This window comes from Protopterus annectens, chromosome 2.part0 (assembly GCF_019279795.1).
Source record: "Protopterus annectens isolate FY-2018-M chromosome 2.part0, PAN1.0, whole genome shotgun sequence".
Taxonomy (NCBI): Eukaryota; Metazoa; Chordata; order Ceratodontiformes; family Protopteridae; genus Protopterus; species Protopterus annectens.
Window position 1 is genome coordinate 103,385,661 of NC_056728.1, and position 23,224 is coordinate 103,408,884.

Consider the following 23,224-nt stretch of genomic DNA (forward strand, 5'->3'; position numbering starts at 1 on the left):
TTGCCACCTTTTCAAATGGCCAAAGTGGGACATTTCTGGTACAAACATCAGATTTTACATGCCGACACATACCCACGGTCAGTACAATGGTTAGAACTTAACTTTTTTGCCTAAATAAAATCTTATTATTGTAGCATTTTAGCTGCTTATTCTGTTTCTTATAACATTTGTGTATTTTAGATACAGAATAACTGTTTTATGAAACTATTACATAAAATATAGGAAATAATTTTGTCCTAAAATCTCAGGACATTTGCCATTTTTACAATTTTTTGTCAGGGCATAACTGCCCAGAGAAGGACTGTCCCTCGCAAAGTGGGACAGGTGGTAACCCTAAATTCGCATCTTGTTTCTTTCTCCGTTTTAAGTTAATTATTAACAGCATTGAAAACGTGTCCGTAGCTTGCCTTGGTCAATTCTGGCGTTAAAATGTTGACAACTATGCGACTGTCACTTGACTTTTCCTGTATTCATTTACTAAACCTTGCCCACTAGATAACTATGCATGTTTGCAGACATCCCTGTTGGGGCATCTTTTGTTAATTTTCGGGTCAGTGTCCTGCTCCTTGTAATTTTATATCTCATAGACCGCAAAAGCGCAACCACTGCGTCCATTATTCCTCACAGGAAAACTCGTCGAGTTGGTACTGCACGAAAAGTCGCTAGTTCCGGGCTGTGAGTGTGTGGGTCACTTCCCGAAAGTAATATTCGACGAAGTGACGCACCACCTCGTAGGGGGGGAAAACGCAGATTCGGGTTCGGTAGCGGTTACAGGGCTGCTGGGGCTACCACAGGGAAAAATGGCGACCCACCGTAGAAAGGAAACGGTGGCAACCACTAGGAGCAGCGTGAAAGATGTGCCCCCGGGCAGCATAGGTGCGCATTATACGACAGTGCCGTCCCAGCGAGACAAACCCATGCTGATACTTGATGGATACCGTTTCCATCGGGAGCGGCAAGCACGGGGAAGAAGCTACTGGAGCTGTGTCCAGAAGAGGACCACCAGATGCAAAGGAAGGGCTATTACGATTGGAACTGCCACTGGTGAAAAACTGCTCTGTAGTACCTGTCATCATCATGCTCCCAGTGTTGCAGAAGTGGAGACTGCACAGCTGGTAGCGGGCATTAAGGAGGAGGCGGCTGCTACGAAGGACATACCTGCCGTAGTCATCCAAAGGTGTTGCAAAAGGGCATCACAGGAAGCTGTACAGCATATGCCTAGTAAGCGGGCACTGAAGCAAGTGATACGACGCCGGAGGAGGAATGGGCGTGTGGCCAAGGCAAAGACTTTCACATGTGTTAGGGATACCTCTGTGGAGGATGTTCCCCTTTGTATTGGTGGATTTATGCAACGGCAAGGAGAATGTGAAGGCTGCAAGAGCCCTTCCACGATGCACACCCCACAGGACAATCTGCAGACACTGCCTTGCAGTTCTCTAAGCCATGTCAATTGTACACAAGGATGTTTAGGACCCCAAGATACAGCCAGGTATGGTATTTTGATCTGTATCTTAATATTCCCAAAATCTAAGCTGGTTTACAAGAGATATTTGGTTTGCGCTTGGTGTTGATGGATGAGATTTTGGTGAAACTTGGTCAGGACTATATTATACAGGAACCCAGATATGTGTCTTTTTGTTTTATCTGGCACAGATTATCTGGTGGTGGGAAGAGAAGTTTGTGCTGCATACACTGACTTGCCAGCACCATGCTGTCACATTGCAAAAAGCTGCTTCCAATACCTTGACAGTACATACATGTTTGGATGGCACGCATAAGTATAGGAAATTTATGCTGCCAACCTTCCCACTACACTTCTGGTCTATTGCTGCCCTTGCCATTTTGTCCCTACAATGTACCCAAGCTGGCACTGAGGGATGGTGGTATTGATTGCAGTCCCTGTTTATATTATGTCATATAGATATGTTCGCTGTGTTGTCTGTTACCTCATTTGAGCAGAACAGCGTTAAAGGTGAAGAGTAGGCAATGGCACTATCAGGAGAGTTTCTTGATAGCATTTTGTTAGATTGGGAAACATACACTGTGTGGGAATACCCAAGATGTGTCACCTACTTTCTTTAATTGTCAGATTTCTAGTGGCCACTTGCATCTGTAATGGATATTCTCTGTAGGGAATTTTGTTTGTGGTCTTGTGCTTCATGATGTTCATACAGTAGATTTGTTTGAACTACTAGTGTTTGCTGTGCTTCTCGATGTGTGGCTCAGTAGTTTAGTTGCTAGACTTGTGGACATTTTAAAGTTCAGGCACTTACTGCGTGTTCTTGGGTGATTATTGATTTTGTTTGTAAACATGTGGCAGCATTGCTTTATTTCTTAAAACATTGACTTTTAGTCTTTTGTGCTTGCTAGTTTGGTTTCTCTAGTTTTGCTGGATGACTTTGGCTGCTGGTGTGTTATTCTGTTGACTGTAGATTTCCTGCTGATATGTTGTATATGGTGCTGTTTGTGCATGTGTGCTCTTACTGTGTAGTCTGCTCATGCTTGGTTGCAGCATTTTGCTGGCATTGTTTACATAGCAAATACAGTTTGGTGTTTCACTGTATGCAGTGTGCATATAATATATATATATATATATATATATATATATGTATTTTTTTTCAGTTTTAATGTTGCTGACTACTTGGACAGCCTATGTTGCTCTTTGTTTTATTCCTTCCATATTTGTTTTGGTTTCTTGGCTATCTTGTACTTGCAGCAAATGTTGCTTTTGTCACTTCTACAGCTTTTGACTTTCCTGAAGGTCCTATGGTCAAATAGCATGTATTTGCCTTGATTTATTCCTTTCCACTCAGTCATCTCGAAGGGTGATTTTCTTTAATTCCTCTCTAAACAGTTTAACATGTCGTTTGCTTGTTATTGCTCAGTCACTTGTACATTAACTTCCTGGGCAGTGCTGTTGTAGCAGAGATGGTTGAGGGTGTAAATTTATTTTACCTTTGCTTACTGGGAGAGTCTGACTGGGCATGAATCCCATTTTCAGTGGATGCCTGGGGAGAAAAGCTCCATAAGGATTAGTACAGTGAATACAAAACACATGTTACAGTAACAAGGTCAAGAAAGGAGCATAAAATAAATTTACTATAAGAAATACATTGCGTTAAAATAAACACTACAGTTATAATGCATCAGTGGCTGATACAGTAAAAACACATTGATTAATTAAGAGCATAGAAAGGAACTGTTGTGAACTTTAATAGCAGATACAAGTAAGATCATTAAGTGAGGCTGCACAGGGTCTGAGCAATTACATATCCAAGATCTATTTAAATGGGACTGGAGGAATTTTTTTAAATTCTTTTTGTTGTCTTTAGTCCTAATATCTACAGAAATGGAAGTCCATGCTTTTGCAACAGAAGTGGAATACAAGGAGTTCCCAGAATTATTGTTGCTTTTGGCTATGTAGACCAGTGCTTTGTTGGTGGACCCTAGTAGGCATTTGTTAGAATAAATATTAAGTAGACCTTGTAGTGCAGGAACTCTGTTGGGATAATATAGAATTTGGTGGGCTATTGTAAACTGGTTATATGTAGGCTGCTTGGGTAATTCTAGCCAGGATAGTTGCTTGATTGCTAGACAGTGATGTGTTCTGAAGGGTGGGTCAGTTGCAAATTTAGCTATTTTATTGTTGCAAGTGTTTAGTTTGTTCAAGTCTGCTTTGTTTAAGTTGATGGGTACGGGGGAGGCATAGAGAAGGGTGGATAATATGTGAGTTCTTGCGATGTTAGCTTTACTGTAATTGGTAAGGTACATTTTGCATATATATATATAGGGTTCCAAGTTTTTTATGGACTTTTTTTGTCTGTACAACGTGCATGTCAAATTTCATGTTGTAGTCTATGATAACTCTTAGTAGTTTGGTGTGTTGGACAGGTGTGATAGGGGTGTTATTAGATGAGAATGTAGTGAATGGAGGTATGGGATCTAAGGCTGTGGTGGGATAGAATATCATTAGCTGTGCTTTTTTTGGGGTTAAGTATTAGTTGAGAGTTGGCTAACCAGGTTTCAATAGCGGTAAACGATTCTTGTGTCAGTTTCTGGAGTTGAGAGAGTGATGGGGCAAAACAGATTAAAGTGGAGTCATCAGCATACTGGACTAGAGTGGCAAGTTGGTTGGTGAATATGTTGAAAAGAACAGGTCTAAGAATGGATCCTTGGGGGATGCCCAGGGTGACAGGAGGGAGGGAAGAAAAATAATTTTGCCATTTTACTGCTTCTTGACTGTTACTCTTTGGGAAATGGCTAGGGTAAGTTTAAGTATGTAGGACAGGTTTATGGTTAAACATACTTTTTTTGGGGGGGGGGGGCAGGAAAGGGTTTCCTAATTAACAAACCAAAAGGTTACCCGTAGAACAGATTTGTTCAAGCCCCTTGCTAGTTCTCATATGGGCTAGGTAAGACGGGTTGGTCTCCCATTAACACAGTGAGTGGGAAGGGCATATTAAGTGTTATATAGACACTGCTGTAGGATTTATCAGTTACACATACTCGCATCATAATTGCTTTTATAGTCTTGATTTAGTGTTGTGCACAGTTTTCCAGTTATCCTTGTGTAAGAGTGCCTTGTTAATCCACTGCTCACATGGGACAGATTACATAGCATGCCTGGGTTTTCAGGCATGCACTACCAACTGTAGCTTCCATTCAAGACACATTCATCATTCAGATTCAGTTTTTTGAATGAAAAATGGGACTGTGTCACAATGGCTTCCATGCCTGTTTCTGTGAATGTAATATGCTCAAGTTTTCTTTTGGAATGGCGATTGTTCTTTTTCAGTGTAGCAGGCTTGGAACAGCATTTTTCCAAGAATACATTGTTTTGCAATGTGATCCTGGATCTTACATGAAACTTTTGAAGGAGTACTATGGCCAGACTCTATTTGTTTCATCTTGAAGTTCTGTACACAGTCTCACTTACAGGCATCCTGCATTTTGTTAGAGCAAAATTGTGTGGTTGACAAACTGAGCAGGACCAGGCAGACCCTCATGAATGGAAACTAGATCTGGGGGTCTTCCAAGATTCGATCCATCTGTGGGGAGTTCCTCAAGAAGACTTCTTTGCCTCCTTTCTGAACAATCAGCTGTCAAAAATCTGTTCCAGGACTCCATGCAAGAAGGCCTGGAAGACAGATGCCTTTTCTTTTCTTTGGACAGGAATGTTTCTGTATGCCTTTCCACTAATATCCTGGGTACTTCTGAAGATTCAGAAGGAATCCTCCAAGATCAGTGTGGTGACTCCCTACTGAGCAGGCAGCCGTGATCCTCTACTCTTTTGGAAATGGCCAAGATAATTACCACAAACTTCCTCACAGAATGGATCTACTCACACAAGAATAGGACTGTTTGATGTATCTTCACATCAGTCATCTTCAGTTGACTGCCTGGATGATAGGGTCTTAATTGCTTTTAGGCACCTGTTTTCTGAGGATGTGCAGCAGGTACTAATAGAGGCAAGAAAGTCTGCTACTAGAAAATCATATATTAACAAATGGGAAATACTTTCTAAATGGTGCCAACAAGATAACTAGCACCCATTCCAGGTTAGTTGTTCTCTGGTTTAAGAATATTTATGTATGTGACTATCTAATGGCCTTTCTTATTCCTCTGTCAAGGTTCAATTTCAGCACATGTTCCCATGGATCCTCCTCTTTCAAGGTAATCACATGTCAAAATGTTCTTGAAAGGAATTTTGCATAAGAGGCCTCCAGGTAAACTGGTGTCCCCTCCTTGGGATCATAATTTTGTGGTAGAGAAACTAACACTTGCTCCATTTTAACCAGCTAGCCTGGCTGACTTGGGGTTCTTAATGTGGAAAACAGTTTGATTGCTCTGACCTCTGCAAGAAGGGTATGTGAGTTAACAAGCTCTTATGGTGAGTCAACTCTACATAATTTTCCACCAGGAACTTTGAGAACTAATCATAGTTTTATGCCTAAAGTGCTCTCCAAGTTTTCTTTAAGCCAAACTATCCATCTCCCAGTTTTCTTTCTTGAACCTAAAAATGAGGGAGGAGGGGATACCCCATACCTTGGGTGTCCACAGATAACAGAGGAACTGTCTTGACCGTACTAAATCTTTCAGATCATCTGATCAATTGTTCATTTGTTGTGAAGGTGAGAAGAAGGGACATTTATTGTGAAGGTGAGAAGAAGGGAGAATCCGTGTCAAAACAGACTGTTTCTAGTTGATCGTCTTAGGCTATTACCTTTTGTTATACTCACTGTGATAAATCTGTTACAGGCAGGGTCAAGGCCCACTCTACAAAGACCTTGGATTTTCTTTGGCTTTTTAGAAAAGGTTGGATTCTAGAAATATTGTAAAAGCTGCTATTTGGTCCTCTGTACATATTTTTACAAAGCACTGTAAGTTGGATTCCTTCTGTAGGTCTAGATCATGCTTTGCTAGGGTCATTCTCCTCCCACCTCCCAAATATTGTTAGCTTTGGTAACCTACCCATATAACTAAGGCTACTGCGACAGTATGAAGAATATAGTACAGTTGTGTAAGATGAATTTAGCATAACAGTAGATGGCTGAAAGATCACTGCTGCAGTAGCTGCTTCCTCCCTCCATCCCCTTGTTTTTTGGTGTATTTGTTATGCCAGGGGTGGACATTTACTTTTTATTGGGCTCAGCTTCCTTCTCTCTACTGGCAGGAAACCTCTGAAGGGCTTTGTGCCCAAACCTGTCTTTTTGTCAGCTCAGCTTGAGCTGCTTGGCAGTTTGGGTGAGTTGAAGGTGTCCTGAAGCTTTGGAAGTGGGTCATTGTAGCAGCAATCATTTGAACGTCTACTGTTATTGTAAGTTAAACTTGTACTACTCTACCTTCCCCTATGTTTATGATGCCAACTGTGTGGGTGACAGCCAGGGCTATACTGCGGCCTGTTATAGCCCTCTTGCAGGAGCTTTCAGCTGTACTTCGTATGGAGGATGTTTAGAAAAATTATGGATTCCCTTCACACCATCTCTGCACTCTAAATGGAATATACCCTGTCAACCTCCAGCCATGATGTCTCACCTTGAAGAATCTCAGGGAAGAATGTCAGAGAACTGGAGCCTAGATCAAGTCTTGTATGTCCCATCTGCTGCACAATGACAGGCATCGACTGTCACTTCATTTGCACTTTGTGTACTGTGTATTTTTCTAGCTAGTTTCACTGTATGTGAGGTATTAACTGGAAATTGTCCACTTTTATTAAGCATCTGTTGGGTTGTTTGGTTCTGATAACTTGTTGCAGTTAAACTCTTTTTTTCTAGAGGCTCCTTTAGCTGTTTAAAGCTTTCATTTAAAGGCTCACTGCTGCTTTTCATCTGTGAGAAACATTTCTGCAGTTTGTTCTAAGTAGTGGGGATATTTGTAGCATTTCCATATTCAGGCTTGTATTTGGGCCTAGTGTTTGTGGAGGCTATGTGTCTGAGCACATATTCAGGGACATCTTGGTTTAGCCAAAGCCATCAGGCATTTCAGTGAGAGAATTGTTTGAGGTCATTGGCTGACTGAGGTCACCTGGACTACAGCTTAGACTAAGCACCTCATTGGTTCTTTTGAGATTTCTTTCTTAAAAGCTGTCTCAGGTTTCAACCTTCTGTTACCTAAGAAGTTCAGTTGTGAAAAATATATCTTCTTTTACTGTATTTGTGTTTCTTCCTACTTTATTTTGCTTTTGCATCATCTTAAAAGTACTCAATTGTATTTATTACTGCTTGGTGTAACTCATTCTAAGCCTTTTAGTTTAAGCACTTGGGCTTCAGACCAGTTGTTTTACATTAAGAAGGTTTGTGGTCTGCACTGTAGTGGCAGAACAGGTAGCTTACATACTTCTAAGTTGGGAACTGCTGATTGAGGGCTCAGTGTCTGTTATTCTAAAAGTGTATTAATTCTGGTTTAAGCACTTGGGCTTCAGGCCAGTTATTTTACACTAAGAGGGTTCGTGGTCTGCACTCTTGTGGGAGGAGAGGCTGGACTCTGCCCTTCTGAGCTGGGAATTTCTGGTTAAAGGCTTATAGTGCCTGCATATTTTAACTGCTTCTTACTGAAACTGGTACACATTGTTTGCTGTAGCATAGACTAGATCCAGGCCTGCCGAATCTAGCTTTGTTTGTATAACTTGAGCACTAATCCAGGCATTCTTTAAAGTATTCAATTGTATTTATTACTGCTTGGTAGCAACTTGATTAACGTGTAGCTATCATTCTAAGTCTTTTGGATTAAGCACTTGAGCTTCAGACCAGTTGTTTTACATTAGGAAGGTTTGTGGCCTGCACTGTGGTGGCAGGACAGGTAGCTTACATCCTTCTAAGTTGGGAACTGCTGATTGAGGGCTCAGTGTCTGTTATTCTAAAAGTGTATCAGTTCTGGTTTAAGCACTTGGGCTTCAGGCCAGTTATTTTACATTAAAAAGGTTCATGGTCTGCACTCTTGTGGGAGGAGAGGCTGGACTCTGCCCTTCTGAGCTGGGAATTTCTGGTTAAAGGCTTATAGTGCCTGCATATTTGAACTGTTTCTTACTGAAATTGGTACACCTTGTTTGCTGTAGCATAGACTAGATCCAGGCCTGCTGAATCTAGCTTTGTTTGTATGCTTGTTGTTTGTTAGCTTGTTATTTCCCTGAAACGCTAATTCCACCTAAAACGCGGCTTTTCAGCGTTTCGGATCCCTAGTGATATCTGCATTGCTTACTGTACTTATTTCCTTGTTTCACTTGAAAGAAAGCTACTGTTTGTCGTTTTTGCATTTAAGTTACCTGGCACTTGCACACTAAAGCAATTATATAAGTCAGCACTAAAAAATTAAAAGCACTACACCCTCACAAACTCCCCTTGAGTACCTTGTTCCCCATTGGCCCTTTTTTTCAATTATAAAGGAATTCCCAATACTATTCTAGCATGTCCAAAGGTCAGTTGTCAATCTCCTCTCCGGTCCAGCTGGTGAATCTGGGAATTTTGAGGCAATGTTACAACTGCCTCATGTACAGAGACAACCCTCTCCTCCTCCCAACAAATTCCAACACATGTGAGAGATGCAACCATATAGCCAAACTGGAGGCTAAGCTCTCTCAACTCAGTTCTGGCGTAACCAGTCAGGAGGAGAAGGAAAATACACTCACTACAATTCCAGTGTCACATAGACCTACCACGACAGCAAACCAAGCACATAAACAACAAAAACATACTCGGAGGCTCTAAATAAAAATCTGCCTAAGCAGCAGAGACCTCCAAAGTAGATACCCAAGCAAGCGCTACCCCAAAACAAAACACATGCAACACATAGCTGACAAAGCCAGTGTGCCGAACAGTCACAGCCCTTAAGGCTAAACAACACACCTGATACACTTGTAATAGGTGACTCTATCGTCAGGTACACTGACATCCCGCTCACCAGGCTGAACAAGGAGAAGGTCATGGTGAGCTGCCTGTCACCACATAACACAAGCACTCAGGTCACTCCAAGGCAAGTACAAATATGATTCAGTCATTGTCTATGCTGGTGTGAATGATCTGAGATGTACCTCCCTGGACTACATGAAAAGAGACATAGAGGAGCTCTCTGAGCATGTAGCCCAGGCCGGTATGACCCTGACCTTGACTAGCATCTTACCCTCACCAAGAATGATGCCACAATATGAAGACAAGATGATCAATTTCAACAATTGGCTTAAGTATTGGTGTCATTCAAAGGGGATCCAATGCCTGTCAGCCTGGGATGACATGCTCGACAAGCCACGATGCTTCGCTAGGGACGGCTTTCACCTGTCACCCCTGGGCTTTCGGATATTGGCAAAGGCTCTTGCTACCCCCATAGTGCCTTTTTTAGGCAAGGCTCAAAAGACAAACCCACCTCCATAGGCATCACAAGGGATAAGAAACTGAGTAATGCTACTCAACGCCAGAAGTCTAAACCTCAAGATGCACACACTCAAAACTCTCCTTAGCACGGAGAACATCGATATCTGTGCAGTAACAGAAACCTGGTTCAAGGCTCCTGAGAGCACCCCAGCAATACCAGGTTATACCTCATAACATGCTTTTCGGCCCCAAAACTTGGACCGAACCACAAAAGGAGGGGAGTATCAATATTAGTCAAAGATACCCACACCTCCAGGTTGGTGGCACAGCACGAAGCATCAGAGACTATCCATGTGCAACTAACAGTGGGTAAAACTGCCTTCCAGTTTATAGCCTGCTACAGACCACCCTCCCAAACCCAGGAACCCCACTCGGCCTTCCTGAGAACACTGGGAAATATGAAGGTCTCTCCAAACACCATTATATTGGGCGACTTCAACTACCCAAACATAGACTGGGAGCATTACTCTAGCTCCAACACCCTAGCCCAAAGGTTCCTAGAATTTATAAACTCAAATGCTATGGAACAACTTGTTACCACTCCCACAAGAGGGGGAAACATACTGGACCTGATCATCACCAACATGGGGACTCTCTGCTCCAGACCAGAAGTGTATCCCTCACTAGTAAGATCAGACCATAAACTAATCTCACTGGATATTCACATCCCGACCCCACCCCCTGCCCAGAAAACCACAGTGAAAAACTTCTCTAAAGCAAATTTCACACTCCTCAAAACCGAAGTGGAATCCTTCAAAGCCCCCGGGCCTGTGGAAAATACGGCCCAGACCGCAGAATCCTTTATAAGCGCATTCTATGAACAACTTCAGGAATGCATGGATCATGCAATCCCAAATGAAACCAAGACCCAATCCTCCAAAGGCAGACGTCCTGCCTGGTGGACCCCAGCCATAAACAAACTATACAATAGAAGGAGGAAGCTACTACATGATAGAGCAAAATCCCAAAAAGGGAGGGCATCTCTGATCAGTATTAGCAAAAAACTACGGGCACTCATAAAATCGTCTAAGGCCAGCTTCGAGAGAAACATTGCACAGGACACTAAGGATAATCACAAGGCTTTCTTTAGTTATGTTAAGAACCTGGGTGGGAATTCCCAGATATGCTCAGAATTAGTCCAAAATGACAAAAAATACACCAAACCCACAGGCATTGCCAACATCCTAGCTGACAGGTTCAGCGCAAACCCCCCCCCCTTTCCCACCAAAAGGGCAAATATCTATCCCAGCAGAGTGCTGCCCCCCTGATATTTCAGATGCTCAGGTAAGAGCCGCCCTCTCCAAAGCAAAAAACACAGCATCAATGAGACCAGACGGTGTCCCGGGCTGCGTCCTACATGAACTCCAAGAAAAGCTAAACCCAAACATAAAACTACTGTTCAATCTCAGCCTTACTACAGGATATGTACCCAAAGAGTGGCATATAGCAACAGTGGTCCCTCTCCACAAAGATGGTGCCTCAACAGATCCTAGAAACTATCGCCCCATAAGCCTGACTAGCTTGGTCTGCAAAGCTATAGAAAGGATCATCATGGACCTCATAAATTAAGATATTGGGGACCTACAGACACTGGATCCTACTCAGTTTGGCTTTAAGGGCAGATCCTGCCTCTTAAACCTGGTCAATTTCTTTGAAACAGTCACCAAGGCCATTGACGAGGGGAAGGTGGTCCACACAGCCTACCTGGACCTCGCAAAAGCCTTCGATACAATACCCCACTTGGGCATTATAGATAAGCTCACCAGCTTAAATATAAACCCCTATGTCACTAGATGGGTTGCAAACTGGCTCAAGGACAGAACCCACATGGTTAGAATTGCTGGAGCCATGTCAGACTCCAAACCAGTTACAAGTGGCGTCCCACAAGGCTCAGTCCTGGGACCTCTCTTGTTCGGTATATATTTCTTGGAGGTACAGGCCAACACGGAAGGACTGTGGCTGACCAAGTTCGCAGATGACTGCAAACTGGGCGTCATAATCGACTCTCTAGCCAACACAAGCATCCTCCAAAAGGGCCTCATAGAAACAGACAACTGGTGCCAGAGCCATGGCCTCAAGCTAAATGCCAAAAAGTGTATAGTCATCCCCTTTGGCAAAAACAAAGTGCCCACAAATTACCACATAGGTGGTAATCCATTAAGTACAAAAGAAGTAATTAGGGACCTGGGGACCCAAGTTGATAGCAATCTCTCATTTGACAACCACGTGGCCAAAGTGGTTAGAAAAACATTTTATATAGCCCACCTAATCATGAAGGGATTCACATCTAGATCAGGGGAGGTCATCGTGCCTCTTTACTCGTCCCTCATCAGGCCCATATTTGAGTACAATGCCCCTTTTGAGATGTACCTTACCAGACACCTGCAGCAACTGGAAAGACCCCAAAAGTACCTCACCAAGAGGATCAAAGGGCTCAAACAGATGCCATATGCTGCCCAGTTAAAGAAACTCCAGCTCTACTCAGTGGCATACCACCTGCTCAGAGGCGATCTGTGCCTGACATATAAAGCCATGTCCAACCCGGAATTAATGGACATGTTGCACCTCAGAAAATCCAAATCCCATTGAGCTACGCGCTTGAGAGACTTGAACTTCAGCACTGAAATAAATAGGACATGCTGGAGGGACAGATTCATAACCCAGAGGCTCCCTTCACTCTGGAATAAAATCCCAGTCCAGGTTAGGCAGAGTCCCTCATTGACTCTCTTCAAGAGGAATCTTGATGAGTGGATGGGAGATTGTAGGTTTACCCCGGGTATCACTTCTTTACCATGTAAGAGGCACAGTATACTAACCTTGAAAAAGGGCATAGCAAAATTAATTTAAAATGGGTGGCGAAAGCCAAACACATTCTGGCTAGGCTTATAAATGCCCTAGGGCAGATAGCCTAGTATGAACCTATGAACCTATGATACAAGGACAATCATAAAGTCTTCTTTAGCTATTTCAAAAACCACAAATGTAGTGCATAATAGTGTGCCAAACTGGTTGTTAATGGAGCCACATTCACAAAGCTAGGAGATGTAGCAAATCTACTGGCTGACCAATTCAGCTCCAACGTTACCCACCCCACTGAACCCCCCCCCCCACAGCCACTCCCCCTGGAAACAGCATCAAACATAACCCCTCAAGTTATTAGTAGGGTGCAAGGCCTGGCTGTATCTCCAAGGCCAAAAACACAACCTCAGTAGGCCCAATATCCCAGGATGCCTCCTGAGTTGCCTGAAATATGACCTATCAGGGCCACTAGAGTCACTATGGTCTCAAAACAGGCTTTGTGGTATGGGAAGTGAGGGTGTAACAATCATCCCTCTGCACAAGGATGGGCCATCAAAGGATACTGGGAGCTACAGACACATTAGTCTGACTAGTCTTATATGCACAACCATGGAATGAATTATCATGGAAGCGATTAGCAATGATATAGGAAACTTGCAGACACTGGACCCAACCTAATTTGGTTTCATCAAAGGCAGGTCATGCTTACTAAATATGGTGGACTTCTTTGAGAAGGTCCTCAGGGCAAGGGATGAAAGAAAAACTGTCCATATGGCCTACTTTGACCTGGCTAAGGAATTTGATACAGTACCCCACTTAGGTGTTGTTAAAATTCTCATGGAATTGGGCATAACCCCCTGTATAATATGCTGGATAGCCAGCTGGCTCACAGATAGAACCTATGAAGTTTGGATTGGTGAGACCACCTCCACAAAGAGGCCAGTCACTGTCCAAATAGTCCTACAGGGCTGTGTGCTGGGTCCACTCCTCTTTACCATCTACTTCTCGGAAGTCAAGCCTGATGTCAAAGACCTCTAGGTGGTCAAGTCTGTAGATGATTGCAACCTATGAGTAGTCATCAAATTTTCTAAAGATGCTAACATCTGATAGGAAAGTCTGACGTAGGCAAATGACTGGAACTAAAGCCATGGCTCAAAACACAATGCCAAGAAATGCATAATTGTACCTTTTTGGAAGTCGGCCACCCTGGGAATCTATGTCATACACCACTAAAGGTTGATCCAGTAGTCGGGGATTTTAGAACACTTTTAGATAGTAACCTAGCTTTCAAACATATGTATAAGGTAGAAAGAACATTTTTCTGTGTCACTCAACTTATAGTTAAGGTCATGGCATTGAGGTCTAGGGAAGTCATCATGCCACTGTAGTCAGCTCTTATTAGACCCATCAGTGAGTATATTGCCCCCTTCGGTATGTACCTGACCAGCCACATGCAACAGCTGGAATGCCCACAAAAGTTACCCACAAAAAGAATACAGAGTGTAAACACTCAAAGCCCTACCTCTGTACTTGATTTCCTACAGACTGCTGACAGGCATTCTATGTGTGGCATACAAGGCATCCGTGGATCCTACTCTGATGGACCTTCTGCATATCCATAGAATAAACACCATCAGAATTACTAGATCTAAGGATCTAAACTTTGCTCACAACATAAACAGGATATGCTGGAGGGAGAGAGAGATGTATCTAAGTGAATTCTCATTCCCTGGAATAGGTTCCCCATCTATGTCAAGCAGAGCTCTTCCCTAATTCCTTTCAAGCATAACCTGGACAAGTGGATGGGAAATTGGAAATTCACCCTGGGCCTGGCACCCATGTCTCTGATGAACAGAGATAGCCACTAAAATCATACCCTAGTTAACATACATTCTGTATAATAATGTCTTGGGTTCAGTAACTCATGGGATATATTTGGGTTGCACGGCTAGGCTTTTAAAGGCCATAGTGGTCATTAGCTAAGTATAAATCTATTGAATCTACGTATTATTATTATGGTTCAGAATGACACTTTAAAGTGTGAAACATGTCCATCTTCAATCCATGCATAATGTGAAGTAGTCAGGCAGTACAAAGGTTCTGTAGGTAGACTGTTATATGTGGAATTGCATTACCTTTCCCCTGAAAGCATGCGCTGGACCTCGCATATTACCTGCAGAGAGACAGGTGTGTGCACAGCATCAAGGAGAAGTCTGCACAATGTTCCGCAGGTTTTCTTAATGTGCAGGTTCAGTGATTCAGAAATAGTAATGAGCTGGTCTAATTAGTATAATCATTGCACTCAGCCAGGTGAATCTATACAATATAAGTATGACAAGGAGCAGAAAGATTCATTGTGCCATGTAATATTGATTCCTGAATAATGTGACTTCTCCAAAAACTTTCTTCATCCAAAATATAAATGTTTGTATAAGGTAAGTGTTACTTCTTACTACTCCATTCATTTTTACCTTGGATAATTTAACTCCTGTTCAACTCGCTGATTACAAGGGATGTAAGTTGCAAGTGTACAGCAATTACAGAAATGCAGGATTGGTAGGCTGGATTGGAGACACGCCCTTAAGTTCAAATTCAGAGGACTGTTAAGTACAACTTTAGCGTTGTATGCATTACACATATCATTAGCCAAAATATTTATAACAGTGATAGTGGCAGTTATGTGACCTTGTTCAGCATTGTGATTGTTCTGTGGGGAATGTGTTCAGTAAACCAAGATGCCTGACATAACTGTAACTACGCCCTTTAAGTAGTGTAACTGTCTGGCACAAAAGCAGCATGCTGTATGGTCGAGGAGGATAGTAGTGTTGGTTAGATTTCTAAGGGCCATGCTGGAACAAGGTTGTTAATTGCACCGTTTTCAATACCAACAGAGCAGTGCCTAAAAACATGGCAAGCAAAAAAAAAAAGACTTGTGTCTACTGGGACATCAACATCCAAATGTAAGTCAAAATTCTCTGATGTGAAGAATGACATGGTACTGCAGGTGGTTTGTCTTCATGGGCAATGGCTCTTCGATCTGTCTGCAGTTGACTAGCCCTACTGTGGCTGTATCTGGGCTGCGGCAGTCATCAGTATTAATACAGTTAGTGACAGGACCAGGGTTATGAAATGGTGCATCACTGGGCCACAAGTATGATCTGGGGTGCCACCCAAAGGGCAAACGTTGTGTTATGTGAACATAGGGCAAGAAGTGGGGGGGATCATTAAGTGTACCACATCTAATGGAGATGGAGGAATTTCTGGCCTGTCTGAAAAGGGAGTACTACCTCTGCAGAGTCCCATGGTGTGGTGCTCAATGTTGGGGTAGAGCTGGACAGCCCCCAGAGCGTGTACACTACAGATATCTCAGGCATGTATTCCTATTTTAGTGCATTAATATCTTCAAGTGTTTTGTAACCCCTTAGTCACTATAAAAAGTAATTAAAGCTTTCATAGTGTACAGGTATGTTAGGAATTCAACAGCTACATTTATCTGCACAAGGTATGGTTATAGGGAATTAGTTTTTATCATATTTATATTGTAAAATTCTCATTTGCATGTATAGTTGTGGTGCTGGGTCATGCACTAGATATTTTTTTGCCTTGGTGCATTCACAGTTGGTTTTATTTCTGTCAAGAGCACTGTGGAACTGTCCCTGCCTGATGCTGGAAGATGTGCATTGTCTGATAATAAAAGAGAGGATGAACTAACCCAGTCAGGGAGTACAGTGTGTGTGTGTGTTGTACATAAGTGTGACTACTGTATTCCTAGTACACACAATGGATACAGACTCTGTGCCTTCACATACCCGTGTTACCAAGACATCACAGAGATGACAAGTTTGATGGGGACACTATTGATCAGGGAAGTGTGCTGTCCCCCAGATGACTGAGTCTTCCTCTAACACTTATGGTCAGAGAGAGAGAGAGAGACACTCACAGTAGCTGGGGTGGGAGGTGGTAATGTTGCTTGCTGGAGACATGGTTATTACCCTCCTCCTGAAATTGATGTGTTAGTGGCCATAACCTAAGATATGTGTAGGGCCATTGTGGAGGCACAGAATAGTACCACTATAAGTATGGCTGAGATGGTGAGGGCAATCCAGGGTGTGAGATGATCTATAGGAGTTCATGTCCGGTATGTGTGATTCCTTGGAAAGGCTGTGGTGTCCGAGATTCTGCTCCTGCAGGGGTCCCTATTAAATTGCCAAATGGCACAGTTGTACCCAAAATCTCTTAGCAAGATGACCTTCTGGGACGTCACCACTCGCAAACCATTGGTACAGGTCACATGTGTCATATGTTGGAGTTGTGATAATGGCCTGGGTAGCATGCATAGACATTGAAGATAATATCCTGTGTATTACAGACCACCTGACAGTTCATGGAGTGATACCTTTTATGGTTTACATGTCTCTTTCACATTTAATTAGATGGGGCCTTTATTTCACTGTGTGTACAGTCTGTGGCCCCCCAGTACCTCAGGGGAAATGGCCCATATCATGGAGATTCTGCATAGTGTTGGCTGTCTCTCCTCTGGGGTTCATGGGAATACGTATACTGAAGCATAGCACTGAGAAACTGATGGAGTATTCACAATGCAGATGCCTAAGATTCCCCCAGTATGTCCATGGTAGGTTGACAAAGGGTCCCTGTAGCTAAATTATGTAAAGCCACACATATCTTAGTATCCAGTAAGATATGTACTGTAGGCCTCCCATGAGGCTGTGGACAAGGCTAGCACATGTCCACAGTTTCTTGAATGGTGTCCCTATCAGCACAGTACAGATCCACAATGCTGGTGTAGTGGAGTCCATGAAATGTTAAGCAGAGGGTCGGATAACCCTGCTGGCAGCAGCAGTAAGACACTTTTGCAGGTGCACATTTATTAAAGCTGCAGCAACGTGTAGCATTGCTTCACAGTTTACTCAGTCTGAATATGAGCATGATTTGCTTCACTATTTTGTTTTGCCTCATTATCCCATGCAGCGCCTCATTATAAGTTCATTACCATACACCAGCCTAGCAGCTTGGGCTGCCCATGTTATGGAGTTAGGGTGTGTGAGATTCAATTTATCTGCTTCAGTAACATTACGCAAACAAATATTTTCTACCATAGAAGGCTGTGAAAAATAAGTATTATCATTGTGAAGGACATTTTCTCAATAAAAGTAGTTGATTACAAGAAAAAAGGATATGATTAAGAAGTGGCAAGAATTATTTAGAGGGGCTAACACAGGTTAAAGTATTGCAAAATAAGGGGAGTATGACAGAACAAGAAGAAGTGCAATCTGTAGAGTGCTAAAGCGAAAATAAGGGAGTATCTGGATAATATGCATGAGTTTAGAAAATTGCTGTCAAGCAGCTGTTTTTTTGATAATAAAACTCTAGTGTACAAAACCTTTTAGCAGAACGGCCTAGGCAACAGAAAGTAGGAACGATTGTAGCTAGGCTTAAGGAGCCCATAACAAGGAAAAAAAAAAAAACAGAGATCCTGTAGAGGTATTGGAGATATTTTGGAACTGTTATGAAAATTTGTATAATGCACAGAGATGTGGAAAGCAAAAGAAAGCACAAATGGAAATATTTATGGAAAACCTAAGTATGTCAAAGTTAGAGGTAGAAGAGGCTCAACAATTAACAGTTAAGATAGGAGGAGATGAGATGAAATTGATTTGTAATCAATCTGCACAAATGTCTTCAGACACAGGTGGCTTTCCTGTGCAAGTTTGGAAGTTACGAGGCAAGTAAGTGATAAATATCTGGAAGGTTTTGTTCAACAATGTTATAAAAGGATGGGAAACTCTCCTGGAAGCAAGCTGTGGTGGCTGTAATACCTAATGATGGCAAAGACCCTTCAGAGCCAGCTTCATATAGGCCTGTTTCAATTTTAAACCATGATTATAAAGTGCTTATATCTATAATAGCTAAATGAATGGCAAAGGTGTTGCCAAAATTGATAGATATGGATCAGTGTAGCTTTGTGGAGGGAAAGCAAACATTTGACAACATTAATAAAACAGTGATGACCAGGCGGAAACAGAATTTGAGAAAATAACACTGTTGTTGGGGTTTGATGCAGAGAAAGCATTTAGTAGAGTAAGCTGGGATTTTATAACTAGGGCAATGGAATCGTTTAAATTATCCGATACAGTATTATTAGGAGGATATATGAGGGATCAGAGACAAAAATTAAAGTGGGTGGGTACCCCCTTTGGTAAGTTTATGCGGTAAGAGACTAAGCAGAAATAATACAAAAACTGAGAAACTGGAAGCTCTTGCTTATGGATATGGATAGCAAGATATAGACAGTGAACATGTTTTTAGTCCCATTACTTTTTATATGTAGGCCAAACATATTTTCATCAACCAGAGGAGACGTTGTGGATTGTAATTAATAAAGAGCTGAAGGATTTTATCTGGGTGGGGAAGAGGACAAGGGTCAAGTGGGATAAACTGATACTTCCAATAGAACAAGGTGGTTTAGGATTACCTGATTTGAAGGGATGTTTTAGAGCTACATGGTTATACATTTACATAACAGAATCAAAAAGCTATAATTCAAATCAGAAAGGGATGATGGTGAAGCAGGGAAAAAGCCAAGAAACATAGGAGAGTGTGGGATTTTGGATATAGATCTTTAAGGAGAATTACAGCAGCCATACAAAATATTATACGTTCATAGGGATAATGGTGAAGCAGGGAAAAAGCCAAGAAACAAAGGAGAGTGTGGGATTTTGGATGTAGATCTTTAAGGAGAATTACAGCAGCCATACAGAATATTATAGGTTCATAGGTAGGTACTAGGCTATCTGCCCGAAGGCATTTATAAGCTTAGCCAGAATGTGTTGGCTTTCGTCGCCCCCTTAGATTAGTTCCCTGTGCCTCTGTCCAGCAGAGCCACTGAAGTGATCCATGGGGTAAACTTTCTGTTTCCCATCCACTCGTCAAGGTTTCTTTTGAAGAGTGTTAGCGAGGAGCTCTGCCTAATGTAGATTGGAATCTTGTTCCAAAGCATGGAAAGTCTCTGGGACAGGAATCTATCCCTCCAGCATGTCCTATTTATTGTTGTGGTGAGGTTTAGATTCCTAGAGTGTGTGGCTCGAGGGGATAAGGTTTTCTTTAGTTGGAGCATGCCCATCAATTCTGGGTTGGACATGGCCTTGTATGTCAGGCAGAGATCACCTCTGAGTAGGCGGTATGCAACCGAGTACAGCTGGAGTTTCTTCAGTCGAGCTGCATAGGGCATCTGTTTGAGGCCAGTGATCCTCTTGGTGAGGTACTGCTGTTGCAGGTGTCTTGTAAGGTACATCCCAAATGGGGCATTGTACTCTATGATGGGTCTGATGAGTGATAAGTAGAGGGGCACAATGGCCTCTTTTGATCTGGATGCGAACCCTTTTGTGATTAGGTGGGCCACGTAGAAGGATTTTCTAACCACTTTGGCAATGTGATTATCAAAGGTGAGATTACTGTCTACTTGGGTCCCCAGATCCCTTATTACGTCTTCCATATTTAGGGGACTACCACCTATGTGGTAGTTTGTGGGTACTTTGCTTTTTCCAAAGGGGATGACTATGCACTTTTTGGCATTTAGCTTGAGGCCATGATTTTGACACCAAGTATCTGTCTCAGTGAGACCCTTTTGGAGGATGTTTGTGTCAGCCAGAGAGTCAGTTATAGCCCCTAGTTTGCAGTCGTCTGCAAACTTGGTGAGCCATAGTCCTCCTGTGCTAGCCTGTACCTCTGAGAAGTATATGTTTAACAGGTGGGGTCCTAGGACTGAGCCCTGGGGAACGCCACTTGTAACCGGTTTAGAGTCGGACCTAGCTCCCGCAACTCTCGCCATGTGGGATCTGTCCGGTAACCAGTTGGCAACCCATCTTGTGACGTAGGGGTTTATGTTTAGGCTGGTGAGCTTGTCTATAATACCAGAATGGAAAATGGTGTTGAAGGCCTTAGCGAGGTCTAGGTAGGCTGAGTGTACCACCTTTCCCTTGTCTATAGCCTTGGTAACTGTCTCAAAGAAGTCCACCAGGTTTAGGAGGCATGATCTTCCCCTAACAAAGCCGAACTGGGTAGGGTCCAGTGTTTGGAGGTTCCCAATGTCTCTGTTAATGAGTTCCATGATGATGCACTCCATAGCCTTGCAGACCAAGCTAGTCAGGCTTATAGGGCGATAGTTCCCGGGCTCTGTTGTAGCTCCACCTTTGTGGAGCAGAATAACCGTTGCTGTGCGCCACTCTATGGGTACGTAGTCTGTGGAGAGGCTGAGTTTGAACAGTGTGTTTTGGTGAGGGGTTAGTTCATCTTTGAGCTCGTGTAGGACGCAGCCTGGGACACAGTCCAGTCCCATTGATGCTGTGTTTTTGGCTTTGGAGAGGTCTGTTTTAACCTGAGTGTCTGTGATTTCAGGGACTCTACATTCTTCTGGTATGGTTATGGGCCCTTTTGGGGGTGAGAGGGGGGTGAAGTTTGCGCTGAACCTGTCTGCCAGGATGTTGGAGATATCGGTTGGTTCAGTGTATTTTGTGCCATTCTGCACTAACTCCGAGCAGGTCTGAGCATTGCCACTTATATTCTTGACATAGCTAAAGAATCTTTGGAGTCCTTTGCAATTTTTCTTTCAAAGCTTGCCTTGGATGATTTTATGAGGGATCGTAGTTTCTTGCTGATACTGATCAGGGATGTCTTCCCTTCTTGGGATTTTACTCTTTTCTGTACAAGTTTCCTTCTTCTATTGTATAGCTTGTTTATGGCAGGAGTCCACCACACTGGTTTACTTTTTTGGAGGAGTGAGTCTAGGTTTTGCTTGGGATGGCATGATCCATGCATTCTTGTAGGTGCCCGTAGAATGCATTAGTAAAGGATTTTGCAGCTTGGACAGCGTTATCCTTCAGCATGGGAGCTTTGAAACGTTCCACCTTGGTCTTAGGTAACGTAAAGTTTGCTTTTGAAAAGTTTTTCACGGTGGTTTCCTTGTCCGGGGTGGGGGTGGAATGTGGAAATCCAAAGTGATTTGTTTATGGTCAGATCTAACCAGCAAGGGGTTGACCCTCCAGTGTGGAACACCGGTCGCCCATGCTGGTGATGACCAGGTCCAGTATGTTGTCACCTCTGGTGGGAGTGTTGACCAGTTGAACCAGGGCGTTTAAGTTTATAAATTCTAGAAAGTTTTGGGCAAGGGAGTTAGTGCTTGAGTAGTTCTCCCAGTTGATGTTTGGGTAATTGAAATCACCCAATATTAGGGTGTTTGGTAGGACCTTTATGTTTCCCAGTGTTTCCAGAAATGCGGAATGGGGGTCCTGGGACATGGCGGATGATCTGTAGCAAGCTACAATTTGAATTGCAGTTTTGCCCATTGTTAGTTGCACGTGGGTGATCTCTGAAGCATCGTGCTGTGCCACTGACCTGGAGGTGTGGGTATCCTTGATGAATATGGATACGCCCCAGCCTTTTGTATTTCGGTTTGGGTTCTGTGGCCGAAATGTATGGTATGAGTATGGTATATTGTATGGTATATTCATAAAGTAGCAGAAAGTATTCTAAGAACTAAAAAATCAAAAAAGAGAATGAAGTCCAAGCCGAAAAAATAATTTATTGCAAACGAACACCAAACACAATGATTTACTTAGGTTTCGTCCTACACATGGACTTCTTCAGAATACTAAAGCCTGCATAAAGCCACTCATTATATAAAAAAATACACACATAATTTAATTAATTAATTACAATAATTGGACAACAATCTATTAACTATTGAAATAGTTTCTATATAATGTTCCCAATACAAACATATTAAAATACCTAATACTAAACTGTAATACAAACAATAAGAAATAAAAACACCCAAAAAAAAAAAAAAAAAACGTTATAAAATAGAAAAGTAAATGCTGAATGTACAACAGCAAATACGTTAATTAATTATGTATGTACGTGTATATAAATGTATTAACCCTTACCCATGATATGTTTAAGCCTAAGCACAGGCTTGATGGTGCAATAATCATTAAGACCAGGGAAATTTTGTGCATTCAATCTTATTTGCCTTTTTAATTCACTTAAATCCAAGTGTACATCTAAAATCCTACCCTGTTGGTCACAATCTGTTGTAAGACAACATTTAAAAGAGTGCCCAGTGTGACCAACAATATGTCTAGCTAAAGTATTGGGTAGGCTTAAGATGTTTAATATCGAAAAGATGTTCCCTAATCCTCTCCCTAAAAAGCCTACACGTTTTGCCCACATAAAAGGCCATACAATCTTGGCATTTGGCAAGATAGACCACATTCTTGGTATAACAATCAAAGTGTCCCAGGATAAAAATGTGGTAATCATTCACAACTAAATTACGACCTGTCAGTAAAACGTGGGAACATATGGAGCACCTTCTACATTTGAAATTACCAAGAACCCTACTTGTGGAAACACCTTTGGAAAGGGGACATCTTTCAAAAATGTCTTTAAATGATAAATCTTTCCTATAAAGAAATCTAGGTATCTTATCAAATTTGGGTCCAACATTTTTATCCAATTGTAAAATGCCCCAGTTCTTACCAACC

General features: G+C 42.4%; 1 protein-coding gene across 2 annotated transcripts in view; it reads left to right on the forward strand.

Annotated features, from left to right (window-relative positions):
- The first annotated feature begins 686 nt into the window (after positions 1-686).
- CFAP410 (cilia and flagella associated protein 410) overlaps positions 687-23,224 on the forward strand; it is a 482,231-nt gene continuing 459,693 nt past the window's right edge. Inside the window, exon 1 of one of the 2 annotated variants that reach the window (XM_044060591.1) lies at positions 687-1,489. In XM_044060591.1, the coding sequence (XP_043916526.1) occupies positions 801-1,489 (689 nt within the window). In that variant the 5' untranslated portion in view covers positions 687-800. The remainder of the gene's footprint in view (positions 1,490-23,224) is intronic. The other variant, XM_044060590.1, reaches the window with a different exon arrangement.